Here is a 20,273-nt window from a genome sequence, read left to right on the forward strand (position 1 = left end):
CAGTGTATGATACAGGAGTCTGAGTCCACATAACACCCAATGGCTAATTTGCCTTTTTAAAACCAGGATAATTTATCTTAGCAATTGGCATTAATGGTACTACCCCGATTTCAGTAGGCAAAATACAAAAGGGAAACAGCTCAGGTAATTTAATCTTTCACATGCATAAAACAATATAGATTTTCTTTCTTTCAAAAGTCCCAGTGCTTGCAATCCATTGAAATAATAACAAGAACAGCAGCAATAGCATTTAACAAATTATATTGCCAGGATTTTCAGTTGGTACCAGAGATAAATACATGTCTAAATTTTAAAATTTCACAGGCAGCAATCCTTACGGCTGACCCCAAAGTAGTTTTATTTAAGATAAATAAAATTAATCCAGGGCTTGGTTTGCAACCTCTCACGTCATTGAAAATCCTACCTGATCACAAATCTTTGATTTTAACCCTGGGAGGGAGAAAAAAGAGTAGATCATGGAAAATGGTTTACCCCGTTTTTTGCCAGATGCTGCTTGCCCATGCACGGCAGGGGCTTTAATGCCTGAGGTATAGGTAGTTCCTGGATGCTTTTAGGGAAATGGGAAGGTGGGAGAATCTGGAGGATGGTTTGCATAGCTTGCAGGTACAAGGATGCAGGCGTGTTCCCAACGAGGCTGTTGAACTTGTCCTCTCCGAGCAGCACTGCCCAGGGTTCAGGATGCTCCCGCAAGACCTTCTGCATCTTAAAGCGGGGGCTAGGCATGAAGAGCAGGAGGTAGTCAAGGCAGAGGTTTTTGGAAGCCACGTTGACTTTGGAATCCCACATCTGTTCCAGGATGACATCCAATGGAGTGAGCCCTTTGTTGTCTTCTATCCTAGGAGAAGCTCCGTTCCCTAGCAAGATGAGGACAGTCTCTGATCTCAGGAGCTCGCAGGCGAGATGCAGAGGGGTCTTGCCATCTTCAAGTTGAAAACAGCCGGTCCTATTGATGTAAGAGTTCAGGCTAGGCAGCTTGTGTGCGATGCTGATGATCAGTCCCAGGATGTCCCTCCTGTCGTAGGTTACAGCCATTGCTAAATGAGGAGCAGAGGATGGGCAATAGCAAAAATGGTCTCCAGGAACTTTGAGAGCCTCTTCCGCAAAATGAGTCAGCAGATACTGGGCATAAGGCAGGTGATTGTGCACCACGGCATACAGCAGTGCTTCTGAAGGGGAATACGTCCTCATGTTAGCACTCTCCTCCCAGTAGAAATATTCCATAGTCCTCATGTCCTCTAGCAACCACACGGGCTTGTGATCTCGGACAGCCTGGTAAAACATGTAAGATAGAAACTTGCAATGCCTGCTCTGGGCATCCTGTAAACTGGATACATTACCACTGGCCATGTTTTGAGTCTCGTTTCTGCAAAAATGAATAAGCACAGCAACAGCAGCAGGAATAATCAATTTTCAGTGCCACGGAAGGTTGGCTTTCAGTTTAAATGCAGGCTCCAGAGGCTGCAGCACCTTCAAGCCGTCATTGCAGCTGCTTGCTCTCGACTGCACCAGCCCGAATGCATAGCTCTTCTCTGACAGGGCTGCTCATCTCCACCCATTCACTGCTTTCTCTTTCTCACTGCGGTGATTTTGTTGAGGTAAGCACAATCACGCCAGCTGAGTTAACCATTGATATGCAAGCAGGCAGCCTGTGCAATCCGCTCTCTACCAGATTAGAATGCCAAAAATTGTGATTAGAAAAACCCCCATAAAGAAATCTGATTAGAGGGATCTGTTTTGAGAGGATTATGATTCCTTTTGAAATGAAAAACCATTGTTTGACCTGGGTGAAAATAATTGTTTGTTTTAGATGTTCCTTAGATAGTGTCCATGATAATTTGGTCTCTTTATGACTCAACCTAGTGAACTGAATGATAAACTTCCGCCTGACAGGTTATTGAATAATAGCCCTCCAGCACAAGCTTGTATACATCTGGTTAGAGTAGCTGTGGATCTGAGAAAATTCTGCTGCTCTGAGAAATTGGATGCACAAATCTTTAAAAAGTGACACAGTAACCAGTAAAATTAAGATTTTTATGAGGGTAAAATTAAGATTTATCTATAGGGGTAAGATGCAAAATGATGCTGTTAAGCTAGACCAGCGTTTCCCAACCAGTGTGCCGCGGCACACTAGTGTGCCGTGAGACACGGTCAGGTGTGCAGCGAAGCTCCTAGGGAAGCTCCAGCTGGCGAGGCACTGCCAGTGCCGGTGCCTCCGACCTGGAGCTCCCACTCGCAACTGTTCCCCGGCTACTGCCCGATGCTGCTGTTGCCAGCGCTGTCCTGCTGGGCCCCAAAGAAGGAAGGTGGGAAAAAGGAGAGCTTCATTCTTCGCGCCTTCGAGAGAGAGAGAGAGCAAGGGGGAGAGAAAGACATAGAGGGAGGGAAGGAGGGAGAGAGAAAGAGAGCAAAAAAGAGAGGAAGAAAGAAAGAGGGATGGAGAGAGAGAGAGAAGGGAAGGAAGGAAGAGAGAGAAAGAGGGAGGGAGAAATAGAGCGAAAGGGAGGAAGAGAGAGATTTTTTTTAATCCAAACTTTTCTTTAGGCCCCCCCCCCCCCCCATTCAGTGTTTCCCAGGATTTTGAAAATGTGAATAATGTGCCGCGGCTCAAAAAAGGTTGGGAAACACTGAGCTAGACTAACACTGTGCATCTCCCTGGATTTCCCTTCATTTTTAAATTAACCTCCTTTACAGGTTAGTCCATATTTTGTGTATTTTCAGCCTTAAAATGGTCAAAAACCATATGGCTGATTTTTCCCACTAGGTCCAGGACAGGTTTTCCAGTAGGCATTTCAATGGTCCTCAAATGCCCCTCATTTGCACAACCAAAATTTGGTGGCAAAATCACTGATTTTTGTACCATGATTTGTGGTTCCTTTCTTCTCTTCAAAGTGTAGAATTGGGGTGCTTACCTTGTACCACTAAATCAGGGGTGAGTTCCTGCCAGTTTGGACTGGTTCTATAGAAAAGTGTTTTTCAACCAGTGTGCCATGGCACACTAGTGTGCCGTGAGACATGGTCAGGTGTGCTGTGGGGAAATTAAACATGGGTCCCCAAACTATGGCGTGCATGCCGGATACGACCCGTGAAGGCCATTTATCTGGCCTGCCGCCAGCCGCCTCCATCCAAACATAAACATTCCCCTCACAATCCCTCCAGCTATCAGCGACAGGAACAGTGGAGCACAGGGAACACTCACTGACCAATCACCTTCTAGGATTCATCCCGACCACTAGCAATGAACCAATAGCAGGCCACCTCTCATCCACACCCAGGAAGGTCCCCGCTCAGGCTGCCGTGCACTTGTCATTGTGTGGCTGCGGCGAGTAGTTGAAGCTGCTACTCCTCCCCGTGATCCCGATTTCTAATCCTGGTCAGGACTGGAGATAAGTGTTATTTTGGTTGGTGGTGTGCCCCAGGATTTTGTAAATGTGCCACAGCTCAAAAATGGTTGAAAATCACTGCTATAGAACCATTAGTAACTTGGCAGCCTGGGTTGCTGGAACTAGCAGTGACCCAGGTTCTAATATGCCCCCAAGCCAGTTCTCATGGTGGCAGTATAGAGGCTGCCATCTTGTTTTTTTGCTTCTGTGAATCTTCAGAAGCTTTTTTAAAAAGAACTGCATATGCACAGGCGGTAATTTCTGGGTAGGGACGCGCTGGTGCAAAATATGCACTTCCATTGCGATGCAAATCGATGAGGAAGGTAAGTAGAACCCAGCCCTGCTCTAAATGCTGCAAAAAAGTGTTTCTGCTTTACCCTCTGTTACTACCACTACACCTCCGAACACACACACACACACACACACGCACACACACACACACACACACACAAACCAGACCCTAAGAGCTCCTTTTCTTTTATTTTAAGTTAATGATAACTTAGAAATTTGCTCATTTCTACTAGATTGTACTGATTTATTATTTATTATAAGGGTATTATATACAAGAAGGGAACTTTTACATGGAAATAAGACAAATCCAAAGTAAGTTTGAAGACCAACTACTGAATATAAAGATAGAACAAATAAACTGGTTTAATGTCTCTGAAAAACAGAAGAGAATCAGAGCATTCCTCATTTTTCTCCTCTATAACATATACTATTTGGAATTTATTTTTATTTTGTTTTGTCAAGTACGTATTGGTGGTATACAAAATTATAATATTTATATACATGATACTAGTAAGAGAGAAACATTAGGACAGGGGGCGGAAGGCACTCTGGTGCACTTATTCACACCCCTTACTGACCTCTTAGGCATCGGGAGAGGTCAACAGTAGAGAGTCATTTTGGGGGTTAGGTTATTATTATTATTATTATTATTATTATTATTATTATTATTATGTCAATACAACTCAGCAAACGAGATCACTATGCTGGATTTCGTATTTCATCACCAGTCGGGCACTTCCCAAGCACCTAGGACTGCATTTATTATTATTATTATTATTATTATTATTATTATTATTATTATTATTGTTGTTGTTGTTGTTGTTATCATCATCATCATTATTTATTCGACCTCTATGCCACCCAATCACGAAGGACTCAGGGTGGCTTACAACAGTGGTACAAATATAATAATACAAAACAGTAATAGAAGTCGAAGAGTTACCTGAGATTAAAACATACAAACTAAAAAAAAAAAAACGATTAAAAAGTTATTATAAAAAAAAAAGAAAAGAAAAACACACTCATATACATACACACCATTCTTACAGTTGGTCATCAAGCTGTGAATTTGTGCCCCCCAGGCCTGTCGGATACTACAGAGTCTGGTAGTCAGTTCCATGCATCAATTACTCGGTTATTTTGTCCTTTACGGTTACTTCTTTCCTCCTCTTTTCTCAATGTTGTATAAGCCCCAAAATGAGATTTTTCAATTCTATGATATTATAAACTACAATACTTTAATGCCCAACAAAAAAGGCCTTCGTTATAAAGTATATATGACATCACTTTTATGGAGTAACAGCCAGTTTTTCAGGTATTTCTGAAACACATTGTCTATTAGATGTATAACAATCCTATTACTCTCCACCAGTGGAAAGGAGACACCCATGTCTTGCAAAGCAGTCACTATGATGATGCAGATGAGAAAATAGCCTGGAAAACCCTCAATGCAAGTGGGAAAGTCTGCTCACAAATTCTGCCTCCTGCAAAGTACTGAGCTAATTAAAGTGAGTGGCATCTGTTATGTATGTAAATAGTGTGTATGTAAATAGCGTATGTGAAAATAGGTTATGCAAATACAGTGAATATGCATACTGGCCACGGGTTGGCTAGGAAATTCAAGAGGCTGTCAAGTCACGCTTCTATAGGAAAAAAGTTTAAAAGGGATGGCACAGCCTCGCACCTTTGTCTTGATGGTCAACTGTAAGAATGGTGTGTATGTATATGAGTGTTTTTCTTTTCTTTTTTTTTATAATAACTAGCTAGCAACTTTGTATTTGCTTTATATTCACTTTGTTACCGTTACAGCCGATTCCAAATCAGGCTACATCCATTTATTCCGATCTAACAGCATCAACTATAAAAGAAACATAATAAGCCAATTTATAGAAACCACTTATGTTTTTCTCTGTTCTTGCGACATAGTATAGAATATAGCATGCCAAACTCAGTAAATTCAACTATCCAAGAGTGTCTTCCTTTTATTACCATGGTTTTCATTCTTTTTTAAATAGACTATTCTATGCATTATGGACTGTGTTCCATTGCTTTAGTTTTAAAAAAAAAAATAAGGAAAGGGATTTTTGTTGTTATTTAGTCACAAAGTCATATCTGACTCTTCATAGGCCACAGCACCCCACTCCCCCGTCCTCTACTGTCTGCCAAAGTCTGCTTAGTTTATGTCCATTGCTTTGATGATACTTTACGATCAAGGAAAATAATAGCTATTTTCAACGAATTCTGCTCAGTTTTTCCCTTTAAATCCACCTATTTGTCTCCTTTAACTCCTTTTTTAAATTGTCCAAGGTTTGTCCACATTTCCTTGTGTAACATTACAAGAGTTTTCTATATGGTAGCTCTCTGCTGCAGCTTAATGTTTATTTAGACTTCTATAACCAAATATGATACCTCTAGTTGAGTATGAATTAGTTTCTAATGCCAAGAATCTATAATATATGGTGGAAAGGAGATCAGTTCTCCAGTTCTTGCAAGGTATTGGCAAATTCTAAACCTAAAAACCCAAAAGGTTTCAAAGTCGATACATTTCCTAGATTTTTCCTATACGTTTACAACTCTTGCTTCTCATATCCAAGACTAGAAAAGGGGAGAATGATGATGAGATCATATGTCAACATACTAGATGTTCCCGGATCTTGTTTTACAATTCAAAATGATTCCATGACACTTTATATTCTGCTCCTATAATGGGCTCAGATGCAGCCAACTGCATTTAATGAAACAAGAGGGCATTGTTGGTTGGCTATCACATGCCCATTTGTGTTGTGGAAAGGATATATTAGAACAAATCCCTTTGCAAGTTTCTGCTCTAGCACTAATAGAATTCTGACTGCTACTACCCAACAATTTGCTAAGATTCTGGGGAGTATAATTATATTGAATTGTTTATTTTATACCGTTTCATGGAAAACCAGGTTCTCAGTAGCTGCTTGGAAATTTATGAGGACCCTCATTCTTAGAGCAGGAAAAAAATTTGGAGGTGGATTCCTTGTGATCCTTTATAACAGAGATTATTTTATATGATTCTTCTAATTTATATAATTCTAGACCAATAGACCAGTAATCTGAATTGGTATTTTGTATATACATATCTCAAATAAACTTGAGTACTCTTTCAAAAAGTTCAAACTAATCTTCTAATCATCTACAATACCAAATAATTCACAGGAACTGAAAGAAACTTCCTAAACAGATTGGCCAAAGCACTTATTATTGGATTTTCCAGTGTATTTCAATATATATTATGATGCTTAATATTACTTTAGAGCAGTTGGAGTTATTTGTCTCATGGTAAAAATACATTAATGGATGACTCAGGAATTTTAAATTACAGAAAATAACATGGTCACTACTAATGCCAAGAGGCCTACATCCACATTGAAATCTATCAAATACACACATCATAAATAAGGGAAAACACATTTCCTTTTCTATTGCAAATGTTAAATTATCCAGTTAGCTCTAGATAGCAGAATTAGAAAATATAATATTTCTGCTCATTATCTTCATGGCAATCTCCCTATTTTTTTAAAGTGTTGGATCATCTAAAAATCACAGATTATTGATTTCAATAACAAAAATGTTATTTCCAGTCTGATACATTAACGCCAAGAAAGATTATGTTAAGAGAATGTTTTGAGATTTCTTGTGAGCAATGCCTTATGTATATCTAAAATGTGTACAATAATAATTTCACTCCAACAAGGAGAGCCAAAGTTTATGGTTCTTATGTAGGACAAGGATGGCTCTACTTAAGTTTTGATTGCTTCATTAAATACTTTCACAATTGGTTTCCTTTAATTGTATTGGCAATTTTTCATATCATGTTATATTATGAAGTTAATGAAATAAGATGTCAACTTGTAGTTGTCATGAAAAGGAGGGGGGAACCTGGAGGAAGGCTGTTTCCCTAACTGAAAATCCATTCAATCTACAAATGTTTCTTTTACTGATTGTGCAAAGCCAATGCTATGTGACCAGCTGCCCAGGACCATAATCCCATCTGGTTCTGTTCATCATTAAACATCTTTCCAATCAGCCTCCATGTTTCCAGTGTTTCTCCCAGATTGGAACTGAACCAGATGGATATTTCTTCCAATAGTAGCAAGGAATCAACAATCTACATAAGCATATTGAAAGAAACCTTGCTCCTCTGAAAAAATCAGTATTGCTGATGTCCTGTTGACAATAGCAATAAGAAACCAACAATCTTGCACATAATTGCTAGGGGAGCATAATTAGACTTCCATAACCCTTCCAGTAATTTTGCATTAAACCAGTTTTCCAGAGCAGGAAATGAATAATCTGCTTGAAGATTGCTAGGATTTTTGCTTCAATTAGCACTGTTCTTTTTAAATTATTGTTTCAATAGAAGGGAATATACTGTACATTGCACAGGGTTCCAAATTTGCTTGTTAAAATGTCGGCCAACATCTCCACATTACAAAATGTGAAGGAGTCACTTAGACTGAGTTCTAGTTCTGCCTTTTGTATAAAAGCAAGCTGGGTAACTTTAGACCAGTCACCCTCTGTCAACCCAACTCCCCTCACAGTGTATTGTGGGGAAAATAGGAAGGTGATGTGTTGGATGTTTGCCGCCTTATTTGCACAAATAATAAAGGTGGGATATAATAAAGGCCACTTTAATCATTTGCTCATTACAAGAATTAAAGCATTCTGGGCAGATGGTTATCGAACCTCCACCTAAAAACATTCAAGAGAACTTGCCATCTCTTTGATTCTATTCTTAACCTAAGTTGTCAAATTCTGTTTCCATTATTTTGTATTCTACTCTTATATGCATGTCCTGACCTTCTAAGTTACATCATACCGCCCATTCCTTCTCAGGTTTAATATATCCTGCTGTTCTAATAGGCGTTTACTAATCATTTTGTGCCCTTCTTTAAATCAGCTCCATTTTATCTTAAAACATAGATCCCAAAACTGGACTTGGCCCTCAGGATGTTGTCTGATCAAGTCGTAATAGAGTGGGATAATTATTTGCTTTAATTTAGAAAAACTATTTATTCATGTTTCCAAAGCCACTGGAGACCAGTTAGTCCAACCCTTTCCCAGTGCAAGTACCTATTGCTTCAGCAATATTGACAAGCCATTTCTTTTCTGTTTATACAGCTACAAACATAAGTTGTCTCTCATCCCTTAAAGCAGATTTTTCCATTATTGAAATCTTATTTCATTTTTTTTGAAAGTCCAACCAAATTTTTTTTTCTCTTGTAAAATTAAGCTCATAGTTTGTTTTGTGGAATAATTTTGAACAAAGGTATGTCCCATTCTATTGATGGCCTTTTGCATATTTGAAAAGTACTATCGTGCCACACAATATTTTTTTTCTACAAGAACTGATGATTTTTTTTCATCAGATTCTCACAGATCCTATCTTGTAGGCTTGTTATCATCTTGGTTGATCTTTTCTGGATATGTACTAGTAGTTTCTCAATCACCTGAAATGACAGCCCAAAATTGGAGGCAATGTTCTATGTACTATCTAATAGAGAATAGAAACAACAATTCTTAAACACTATTTTTTGATGCAGTCAAAAATAGTAACTTTGGGAGAGATAACCACATAACACAATGAACACAATAAAATTTTACATTTGTGAATTAATAATATTACAAATAGAATATATTGAGATTATTACTCAACATTTTAACATGTTAGCATTATAAAAATACTAATGTAGCAGGCCAAAACCAACTTAATTACTTTGATTTTAAGAAATATGAGAAGATGGAAACTAGAGATGTGTTCATTTCAGAAATTATAATCTGGTTCTCATGTACTAACTGAATACACATGAATCTCTTCCCTTACTTTACATGAATTAGAAACCCTTAATTTTAAACTCAATAGCATATATTTACAAAAAGAAGTGCAGCTAAGTAGTAGTGCAAAGTGGTAATAGTAAAATATACATTATTGTATTTATTGCTACACACTGAATCTACCTATTCATTCTATATGCATTCTAGATTTCTGTTCCAAAACTATGTAGGATAACATAAATCTTCATAACACTTTTCAGTTTAAAAACAATAACTAGGATTGGGTATGCTTGCAGGTAAATATTTTTCAAATTCGAGTACTCGGGCATGGAATGTACTTCTTGAAGTATTATGTGGATTGAAACATAATTCTTCACTGGATTTTATTATCCAAATGTTACAAGGCAGTACTGGGCAGTTTATAGATTTACTTTCAATTAATTATCTTATCCTAATTTAATAACAAATTATTTCAACTATGTATATTCATTATTAACTAAATCATTGGCATTATTCAAAGGCCCACCTATAATATTTGTAATGTGAACAATGTAAGTAGAGACCAGGCAGGACAAAACATACTTTATTGTACTGCAACATCAAAACACATGAAAAGTACATCAAAGACCATGCCAATGACAGATCACCAGAGTAGTAAAATAAAGGGGATATACTGAAATCAATATTAAGGACTATTCACTACACTATTATAAGTATCCTTATTGAACTTAGCTGCAGCATACACATCTACCAGTAACTCTTGTCCTTCTAAATTGCTTAATAGAAATGTTTAAAAGATCAAACTAAAAGGGATGGCAAAGTGCCACCTCTGGAGTGCAAAAAATAAAATCACACTCCCATCCCTCTTCAGACTGCTACTTATGTATGAGAGACGCATTCAGAGAACATAATTCCTAAAGACACTTGCAATGGTATCATTTTCTATCCCAGCCACTACCAGTGTGATGATTAAACTTATTACCAATATCTCAGCAACTATAGCAAGGATATCAAACTCCTAACCCATAGGCTGGATACGTCACATGCTGGCCATGCCCAGTTTAGCAAAGGGTGGGAAAGTCCCGATACATCACATGAAGATGCCATGACAACATGAATTTGACACCTCTGAACTATAGGAATACACTGGTATTCTTTGCTCAATGGTAGAACTTAAACAAGTGCTTAGGAATCTATTGCAGTAAAGCGTGTTTCATGTAGGCCCTTATTTATGAAATATTTAGTACTGACAAGAAGAGTACAAAATTGTGATTAGTCCTAGAAGATTCAGCTCTTGGATTTCCAAAAACATGCCACTGAGGGAAGGCCATGCCAGCAGCAACATTTGGACACTCGTGACTAAAGTGACTAAGGAGAGCATATAGAAATATTTGCTCTGATGAAGAATCAGTACTGCAATACAAATAACTTGCTAAAGGAAGCACCAGATCATTCACATACAAGGTACAGCCTAATGAGCTTCCTGTGCTGATAAAAGCAATAAAGGCCCAGCATCGCAAAGATAAGATGCACCTAAAATCTAAGCTTTGACATCAGAAGCAGCATCTGAAGATTAGTTGTAAGCTATTTAAACAGGCATGGATTAAATGCCTGAATGTATACGTGCCCTTTTTCTTCATAGCCAAGTGTTAATGCAGAACTAAAGCTTAAGAGAAAAAAAGGGAATAAACTCCAAGGTATAAGATTCTATTTAAGATCAACTAAGAAGGAAAAGGAATAAGATAACTGCTCAATCCCCATAATTATCAACATACTTTTGAACCAATGCAGTACAATCATTTCTCAAAATTTTAAGTCCTATATGCTTAAACAAGTAATAGAACATCAGCCACATGGTAAGTAAGAGTGTTGCTTAGGTAAATGAGGATGAGAACAACATCGGGTTACACAAAGAAAGACAAGCATAGATTCCATTCTACCAATGAACCCCCAACAAGAATATGAATCAGCGGCCAGCACAAACTGGACAGAACACTGAATCTTTTCAGCATTCTTCACCTCTTCGTCAACCAGTTAAGTAAAGTGGAAAATCTGGCTAAAAATGAAATAAAAACTGGGGACAAAATAAAAATAAATTAAAAGCATAACTAGACTAAAATTTTCTTATGGTGTAACAGGTTTTGCAACTAAAATACAACTGATTTCTCTAATAAAAGAAATTTCCCAAAAAATTCCTTTTAGATCATTTGTAGATTTCAAATGCTTACATAGCTGAGACTGAAAAAGTGTTACAGCATCCCGATAACATTCTCTATGAATAAGGAGAAAAGGATTTTAAAAAGAAAGAAAAATAATAAAGAAAAAAGAACATTCCATGTGGAATTTTCTTTCCCTCTAATTTCCTCTATCCCTCTCTTTGTAGTTCATGAATCCAACGCAGATGCTAAGGTGACAGCGTATGTAAGTAAGGGTTAGGTTTTTTTGTTGATTTTTTTTCTTTAAGTTTCAACAAAGAAAGCCTGAAGATGAAGCGATTTCCATTCAGGAGTTATCAGACGGAACATGCTCCTCAAAACCCTCGCTCTCTCGGACTAAAGCTCTTTCCAGGATAACGCGGCCTTCCTTGTAGCGCTGGCTATCTTCGGTGGCAAATTCATATATCCACCCAAGTTTGCTGTTGCAGTTTTTGCAGCTCACATCACGAACCATATGACGGCCAGTGAGCATAACTCGGTCTTGAACTTCACTGTATTGCAGATTTACTACCTAAAGGAAATTAAAAGGAGAGAAGCCTTTGATTGAGTGATTGATTCCCCATATTTCATTTAGAAGCTCAATGCAGCAATCTTTTGTCACACCCCCCCCCCCCCCCATAACAACTCTGTGGGGTAGATCAGACTGAGAAAAATTTACTGGCTGAAAGTTAGGGAGCTTCCATAGCCAAAGAAGCGAAAATCTGGATCTTTGTACTAGTCAGGCACCCTTTTCCCATTAAATTATATTTTAGTCATATTACATTTGCAGTGACAGCATGTTTTCTTCCCCTAATCATGTTCTCTATTTTTGAGACAAAGTACTCTTCAAAATTAAGCAATCCATGCATTTTAAGGAGGTAGAATTCAGCCCATAGTAAGGTCTAGCAATGTTCAGCAAATCCTATACATATTATACAACCTGTTTTACTTAGGCAAATATGCCAATGTCTATAAGTTATAGCTTGTTAGAACATAAATTAGTTACCACTTTATCTCCAACATTTTACTCATTTGCTACATTCACATTTTCAACATTCTCGGTAATTGAAAGATGACTTTTTCTAACCTTTAACAAAAATCTATATTGTAGCAAATTTTACATCTGAAAAGAACCCTAAGTGACTATCACATTGTTAGAACTCTTAAATGGACATTTCTGCTTTACCTAACTATGTTTTGCAGGAATACTGAAATTACAGTGCTAACTAGTTTTAGATGTCTTTAACTAACCTTATTAAATAAAAAGGCTCGTCCTGTAGCTCCTGTAAAACGGGTAGATATAAGCTCCGAGCGGTTGGTCAAAATTGTGTCACAATTTGCGCATGAGAATAGACGAGTACCACCGATATGATCCAAGAAGATACGGCCCATTGTTAAAATATTTTAGAAACCTAAAAAAACAGGAGAAACAAATTGTATTAATGCTGAAAAACTAAAATAAAGCAAAATACTTGTGAGAATTATATTTAAAAAATATTGACAGAGTACATAAATATCAGTAATAACTTTCATATTCATTGTGAACTAATTATAATTAAATAAACAGATACCTCCACCTTCATATCCAACTCTGTTACCATATGTACACAAAAATATATATTAGAAGTTGTCATCATATTCATAAAGAGGGAAAGAAAAATCAGATGATTTGCAGTTCAGACTACAATCCATTTCCCTATGCTGCTTTACAAAGACCAAAAAAAGCAAGAAAATTCACTTCTTCATTACTTCTATTATTTATTTTAGAAAATAATCAAGAGCATCGAATGCAGCCAGATTCTATTTCCTTTACCTCCTAAATAGCCAACTGCCCATTTGTACCACAAGACTGTGTAAGTCTACAATTCCATATAGGTAAAACAGGTTTGTTATTTAACAAAATGAAATGTGAATGTTCTTCTCCTATAAACCCACTCGGACATTTTCTTCATGCCCTTAGCTTCAATATTGTTTATGGTCTTCCAAGTTAGATCAAAATCCTTATTCTGAACCCATCTTGATCTGTCATGGTAATTTCATTCTGTGGTTTTGATTTAGACTAGTGGCTCCTTAATCACATCACTTCTGTATTATTACAAAATCTCCAACAATTCTTCATGAAACAATTTGCCTGTGACCTGTCCCTGGCCTGCTTGCCCTTGCTCTCTTCAACTGATTCTATTGCCCAATCACTGCTTGAGGGACTCCATTGTGCTAGTTTTGCCAAAAGCTGTGATTGAACAATGAGGCAAACAATGCTGCTCTGATCCCAGAGGGTAATCTGATCCAGTATGTTTTTCTACATTACAGAATATTACTGCTCTATTCTTTTCCTACCGATGTATTTTATGTAAGAAAATTTTGAAAGGGGAGGAGTATCCCTAGAAATTCACTTTAGTTGATGTTGCTGTATCTTTGCCTTAATCAGTACCAGAGTTGTTTCACCAAGTTTTTAAAATTAAAACAGAGTGTATTTGAATCATCCATCTCATTTCAGATGATCTATTTGAAATTGGTCCAGTTTTAGGCTTTGCTTCTGTTAGTATGCAACCCTGGGAATTACTGGACAAATAATTTGTCAGCAGCACTTTTAAAAATTGCAAAATGTATTATTAAAATAGTTTGTACATTTAATAGATTCTACATATTAAAATACACATAAGCAACTTATAGTCTCACATGAAAAGCTTTAACTTATCCGTACGTGAAAAGAAACTATAATTGATACTTTAAAATATGGGAAGATTCTTTTGAAAAGAACACAAGAACAGGAGGATGCTTGCTGCAGAAACAAAATCTTCTACTTAGAATTTCTAAATAAAGACAAGTTGTCATGGATAATTATAGTAGTCTATAGTGTTGTACCCTGTTTCCCCAAAATAAGACATCCCCTGATAATAAGGCCAGTCAGGCTTTTGAGTACATAGCAATAAGGACAAGCGCTTATTTCAGGGTTCAAAAAAATATAAGACAGGGACTTATTTTCAGGAAAACATGGTATGCGAAAGTAATTGTACAAGACCATTAAATCTCCCTACCAACTTTCATGATTCTGTGTACTGATAGTATATTTATGTGAGATCAAACTGCAAACCTTTGACTGGAGAGATCATAATTGGAAAGTAGACCCAGATAAATCTGGATAAATAGATCTGGATAGTCTATTTACTATACATGGGACATATGCTACACACGAACAAAATCAAATTAAAAGATGGAGGAAGGAGACCAGGAGGAAGGAAGCTTTAAACTGCCAGAATGAAGCCACTTTCTTGACTTTATCATTGGCAAAAATAAACCATCATTGGTACATGTTTCTGGTAGTAGCTGACACATTAGATGATGGACTGGACACCTCCCTCCTCGTTCACATATGTGATGTTATCTGCAAAGAAATTACACCTGAGCATATTGGTTTTACATTTAGGCATTCTAATTCTCAAATTAATTAATGGTCCTCCAAGGAGTATAAGGGTGGTCAGAGCCTTCAGTGATATACGCCTTTAAAGTTATTCCTTGCTCAATGGTCTCCTTCATCTTTTGATTCGATTTTGTTCTTGTTTATGCTCAAGAATGTTTTTCCCCCCATAAAGCTGTACCTAGATCCAAATCAGTGGGTTTGGGGCGTATGTCCATTCATTCAGAGGATTTGAGGATCATTCTCTTGTTACTTCTCTCAGAATATTCTACTACTTCTCTCCAGATCTTAAGTGGGGCAATGCCAGCAAGAGGATATATTTTGTCAATTGGTGTAGGTTTGAGACAACCTGTAACTAAGAGTACTGCTTCATTGACAGCCATATCAATTTGTTACACAGGCTACTACTAAATTCCTAAGAACTTGATAAAACCAGCCACCTGCAACTGTCGGATTACACATCTCACTCTACAAGGCATATAAGAGGCTTATTTAAGCAGATATGCCTACAAAAATGTTAGAAAACTGTCCAGTATTTGACTCTTAAGTTTCAGATTGCAATCATCATTCTTAAATGGATAAATCAAACTGTAATCTGAAATTATCACTGAAAGCCATCATATGGGAGCACAAAACCAACCTCCCCAAAACATACCATTTCAAAGACATTTATTGCAGCATGTACTGTTGTAATCTAGCTATATAATTGTATTTCAAACAAGAATGTAAAGTCAATTTATAGAAAATATTCTCGATTATACTGTACTATTCCAAAAGGTTTTACTGCTTGTGACCTACATTCCATTGTCTTATGAATACAGCTCTCTAAATTCAAAGCTGGCTATATCTCATAAATAGCTTTTACACAGAGACCAGATGGCAAAGTTTCCTTGCTCAGAAAAAAAGAATATTCATTTACCAAATTGCTAGGAAAGGAACTCTGGTTTTGACATGTCAAAATCTGAAAAAACATGAAAATTATACTATGTTATTGTAATTGTTCCTTTTTACCAATTTTCAACAAAACAAGGAATATGGAAAAACCTAGCATACTCTTTCTTGTAGAATGCTGTATAAATTATTATTGATCTGATGTTTTAAAGGAAAATCACTTGCCCATTAGCACTTTTCAATTTATGTTTCAGCCACATGGTTATCTTATTATAAATTGAAGTTCAATGTATAACTAACCCCTTCCAACTCTATGATTCTATTATCCTACAAATTTATTTATTTATTTATTAGATTTGTATGCCGCCCCTCTCCGTAGACTCGGGGGGCTAACAATAATAAAACAGCATATGGCAAATCTAATATTTAAAATAATTAAAAAACCCTTATTAAAAACCAAACATACACACAAACATACCATGCATAATTTGTATAGGCCTAGGGGGAAAGGAATATCTCAATTCCCCCATGCCTGACGACAGAGGTGGATTTTAAGGAGCTTAAATTAAATTAAACAAACTGTTTCATATTTTAAAATTATAATGATTATGGATAAAAAATACTAAATATCTATTTTATTTTTGTCTGGTTTTATTAATTTAAAAAAATTGAATTTAAAGATTATAAAAGGGGCCAATTTATTGTTCCATGATTCCATGTAACTTTGTTAAAGAATTGAAGTTTAAGTAACTATGTGATTTCCAGAGCAGATATATGTAATGGAGTAATCTGCAAACAACTGGGGAAATTTAACAGTTCAAAGCTATTCATGCCCAAAGCATGAGCATAACTATTATTGTAACTACTGTACTTTATTAATCCCACCCACTTCAGAAGTCTATACAGACAATTTAAAATAATGATTTAGCCCAAAGTTAATTGAGATGCTTAAGATTTATTTAATTCACTGACCACCTTCAGAGTATTTCAGGATATAACCCTTTCCTCGTCATCATTCTTTCTCTGCATTTGTTAGATTTACTTATTACCATGCTGTTTTCCCACTGATAGAATTATTAGCAAAAAAAAAAAAGTCTTAAGAGTAATTTTGGAGAGGTGCCCTTTTCAAAACATTTTAATATATTTACAAAATGGACTGTAGATATCTAGGTTTTTTTGATTCATACATTTTAATTATAAAATGAAAATAGCTTCTTTATAATCACCAGACAATTAAATGCAGTACCATCAACATAGTAATTAACATTGCAGACTAGAAGCCAGAAAATAATAAATTCTACTCTTAGGCATGACAGCCAAACCACCTACTCTTTTAGAGGGCAGTTGTTTGGGAATTAGTATACATTTTGTTATTCTTTAAACAAATGTGATATAAGTATCTGAATAATTTTAACACAAATTACTTACTTATTTATACTTATATGCCACCCCTCCCAAAGGACTCTTAAGAATCTATCTATCTATCTATCTATCTATCTATCTATCTATCTATCTATCTATCTATCTATCTATCTATCTATCTACATTTAAAAAAATCTGCTTTACTAGATAAAATAGTACAGGTTCAGTTTTTACAAAAGTGCACTCCTGAACGAATCAAGCATGGTTACAATCTATTTTTCCCCACCCGGCTAATGCAAACTTATTATGCAAAATACAATGATCAGGCATTTCGAACCAAACTAACTGCTAGAGAATTTTTTTTTTTAAAGGAAAGAAACGCAGAATTGTCTCCCATCACATTTCCATCACGTGAGCAGCTGTGCCAGGAACCTTCCCTACCAATCACGAGAGAGAACGCTGCAGGAGTTACTTCTGCCACTTCCGCCAGAAACCTCAAGACCCATCCCGACAGCCCATGGGAGGGGGGGGGGGCTGAAATCTGACCACGTGCCTCACAGCCTCCAATCGGAGAGAATTCTGCCCACTTCCTTCACATGTGATGATTTGACAATACAAAAGAGAAACAGCTGGTAAAAAAGACCAGCAGGGCCTCCAGTTGTTCTCACCCCAACAGCCAGATAGGAAAGGAAAAGCAAGCTTCTTTTGACACAAAAGAGTTGGGCGGCATAAAAATCGAAATAATAATAATAATAATAATAATAATAATAATAATAATAATGACGATGGTGATAATAATAATAAATTTAAAAACTTTTACATTCAGGAACCTCTTATTTTGTAGCTATGGGAGAGGGCAACAATTGTTAAGCCGCTGTATTGAAAAGGGGGGGCAAATAAGAGAAGACTCGAAACAAACATTTTAACTAGAAGCACACCGTCAGGCAGCCCAGTCTAACAATTTTTATCGCTTTTCGGAAATCAAGCACATCGTCTAAAGCAGTGTTTCCCAACCTTGGCAACTTGAAGATATTTGGACTTCAACTCTCAGAATTCCCCAGCCAGCGAATGCTGGCTGGGGAATTCTGGGGGTTGAAGTCCAGATATCTTCAAGTTGCCAAGGTTGGGAAACACTGGTCTAAAGACGGCAAAGACGAAAATAAGCAGTTACCAAAGCTTTCCAGAGCTTTGAAAACGGTCGCTCGGCGTAGGCGCGCAAACATAAATAAAACTGGTTTCCGCGCAGGAACCCTCCTCAACAGTTGTCCTTAGCTGGAGGAGGAAGCCATGGGGAGGGGGGGGAAAAACAAGCGCCTCAAATGAACAGGACAAAAAAGCACCCACCAACAAGGCTCTCTCAGAGCCCCACCGTCGCGAGACAAAGGGGTCGCCCTTTTTAAGCCCCGTTTTGCCGCAGGGAAGCCACAATCCCTCTTTCTTCACGTCTCTCTCCTCTTTGTGGTGCCGGACAAAAGGCAGCGGGTTGGGAGGGGGGGAGGCAGTTGCTTAGGCTCAGGCTCAGGGCGGCAGCAGCGGCGGGAACAGGCTGGGCAGCCGAGCCGGGGGCAAAAAAAGCCCCAACAGCCCAGAGGATAGGATAGGATGCAAGGGTGGAGGGCTGGTGGGGGAGGCGGCGGCGGGCCGACACAGAGGGGAGGAAGGCGGGCGGGCGGCTTCATGCCATATTGGGTGTTATTGTGCCATAAGTATATTGTAGTGTTATTGTGATAATGCGGGGGCGGGGCCAGCTGGGAGGGGGGGCTGCTGGGGAGGGGCAGCGTGAGTGAGGAAGTGAAGGGAGGAGGGGGAGGAGAGCGAAGGGGCAAATAAATAAATAAGGAACAAGGGGGAGGTTTGCGCTCTTTGTGTATGGGGTGGGGGGAGAAAGAAAACAAGGAAGAGGCGCGCCCGAGTGAGCAGCATAAACAGCGAGCCCGGGGAGGGATGCGAGGGGCCCCGAGACGAGAGGCGCAGCTCCTTCGGCCCCTGGCTGCCTCCCCGCCCCCTCCGCCACCCGCTCTTCCTCCAGCGCGTCTCCAAGAGCCCCGGCGGAGCAGCAGCAGCAGCCATTACCTACTAAGATGCGACCCTCGCCTGGACTTGGAAGGAAAAAAAGGGGGTAGCCGAAGAGCCACCTCCTGCTTCGCTCCCGAGGAAGCTCCGAGCGTCGCCCTCCTCTCAACTCAGCCAGGGAAGGTCCCACTCTCTCCGGCCCTGGCTTGACTCCGCCCCTGCTTGGCTCCGCCCTCCTCCCAGGAGGAGCCCCCCTCCCTCTCGCTTCAGCTGTGTCAGTCGTGGCCATTGCTAAGCTGAGGGAGCGCCTCCTCCCTTCTCGGAGCGCGAGCCACGCCCTCCGCTGACGCGGCTCGAGCCTCGCACAAACATTGAGGACACGTGGGGGAGCGGTGGGTGGGGAGGAGGATTCCTTAAAGGGCCGGAAGCTGGACGGAGATTCCCTTAGACTGCAGGAGTAAATAAAGTTGGCTTTTCTATGAGCTGTGGACTTCAACTCCCAGAATTCCTCAGCTAGCATGATTGGCTCAGGAGTTCTGGGAGTTGAAGTCCACAAGTTATAGAAGAGCCAAGGTTGCCTACCACTGCCTCAGAGGGCCACGCACGTTTTTTGTTTTTTGTTTAATGGGGTTGGATCTTCCCCTTCGGTCGTCTGTTGGCGGGAGAGGGGTGGGTGTTATTCGTCGTATTAGAAATGCTTTTGCTTTATTCCTTTTCCGCATAGAGAATGGTCCATGCAGTAGAGTTTTATTGTGGGGAAGGAAAAATGGAAGACAGAAGGTCTTAATTCATTCCTTCCTAAAGCAGAAAAGAAGGCCTCAACAATTTAGTGCACTAGCTATATGTACATGGCTGGTTCCACCGTCTGCTTAAAAAAACAATTACGTATATTGTTAT

General features: G+C 38.5%; 2 protein-coding genes across 3 annotated transcripts; both read right to left on the reverse strand.

Annotated features, from left to right (window-relative positions):
- Positions 1-474: 474 nt before the first annotated feature.
- Positions 475-1,368, reverse strand: LOC139161605 (ankyrin repeat domain-containing protein 9-like). The gene has a single exon (XM_070740973.1). It carries the CDS (start codon positions 1,366-1,368, stop codon positions 475-477), a length of 894 nt encoding a protein of 297 aa, XP_070597074.1.
- An 8,696-nt stretch (positions 1,369-10,064) lies between these two features.
- Positions 10,065-19,634, reverse strand: YPEL5 (yippee like 5). Of its 2 annotated transcripts, none has more exons than XM_070734304.1 (3): positions 19,437-19,634; positions 12,944-13,104; positions 10,065-12,224 (listed from the first exon to the last, which is right to left on the reverse strand). In XM_070734304.1, the coding sequence occupies exons 2-3, from the start codon at positions 13,082-13,084 to the stop codon at positions 12,000-12,002; spliced, it is 366 nt and encodes a 121-aa protein (XP_070590405.1). In that variant the 5' UTR covers positions 13,085-13,104; positions 19,437-19,634; the 3' UTR covers positions 10,065-11,999. The 2 variants fall into 2 exon arrangements, with proteins under 2 accessions (XP_070590405.1, XP_070590406.1); XM_070734305.1 differs by lacking the exon at positions 19,437-19,634 and adding an exon at positions 18,708-19,060.
- Between the last annotated feature and the right edge of the window lie 639 nt (positions 19,635-20,273).

Source organism: Erythrolamprus reginae, chromosome 1 (assembly GCF_031021105.1).
Source record: "Erythrolamprus reginae isolate rEryReg1 chromosome 1, rEryReg1.hap1, whole genome shotgun sequence".
Taxonomy (NCBI): Eukaryota; Metazoa; Chordata; class Lepidosauria; order Squamata; family Dipsadidae; genus Erythrolamprus; species Erythrolamprus reginae.

Coding starts and splice junctions, on each gene's coding strand:
- YPEL5 (XM_070734304.1), bottom strand. CDS start 13,084: ATGGGCCGTATCTTCTTGGATCATATCGGTGGTACTCGTCTATTCTCA. Junction 12,225..12,943: donor GAGCCTTTTTATTTAATAAG/GTTAGTTAAAGA, acceptor AATTTCCTTTAG/GTAGTAAATCTGCAATACAG.
- LOC139161605 (XM_070740973.1), bottom strand. CDS start 1,368: ATGGCCAGTGGTAATGTATCCAGTTTACAGGATGCCCAGAGCAGGCAT.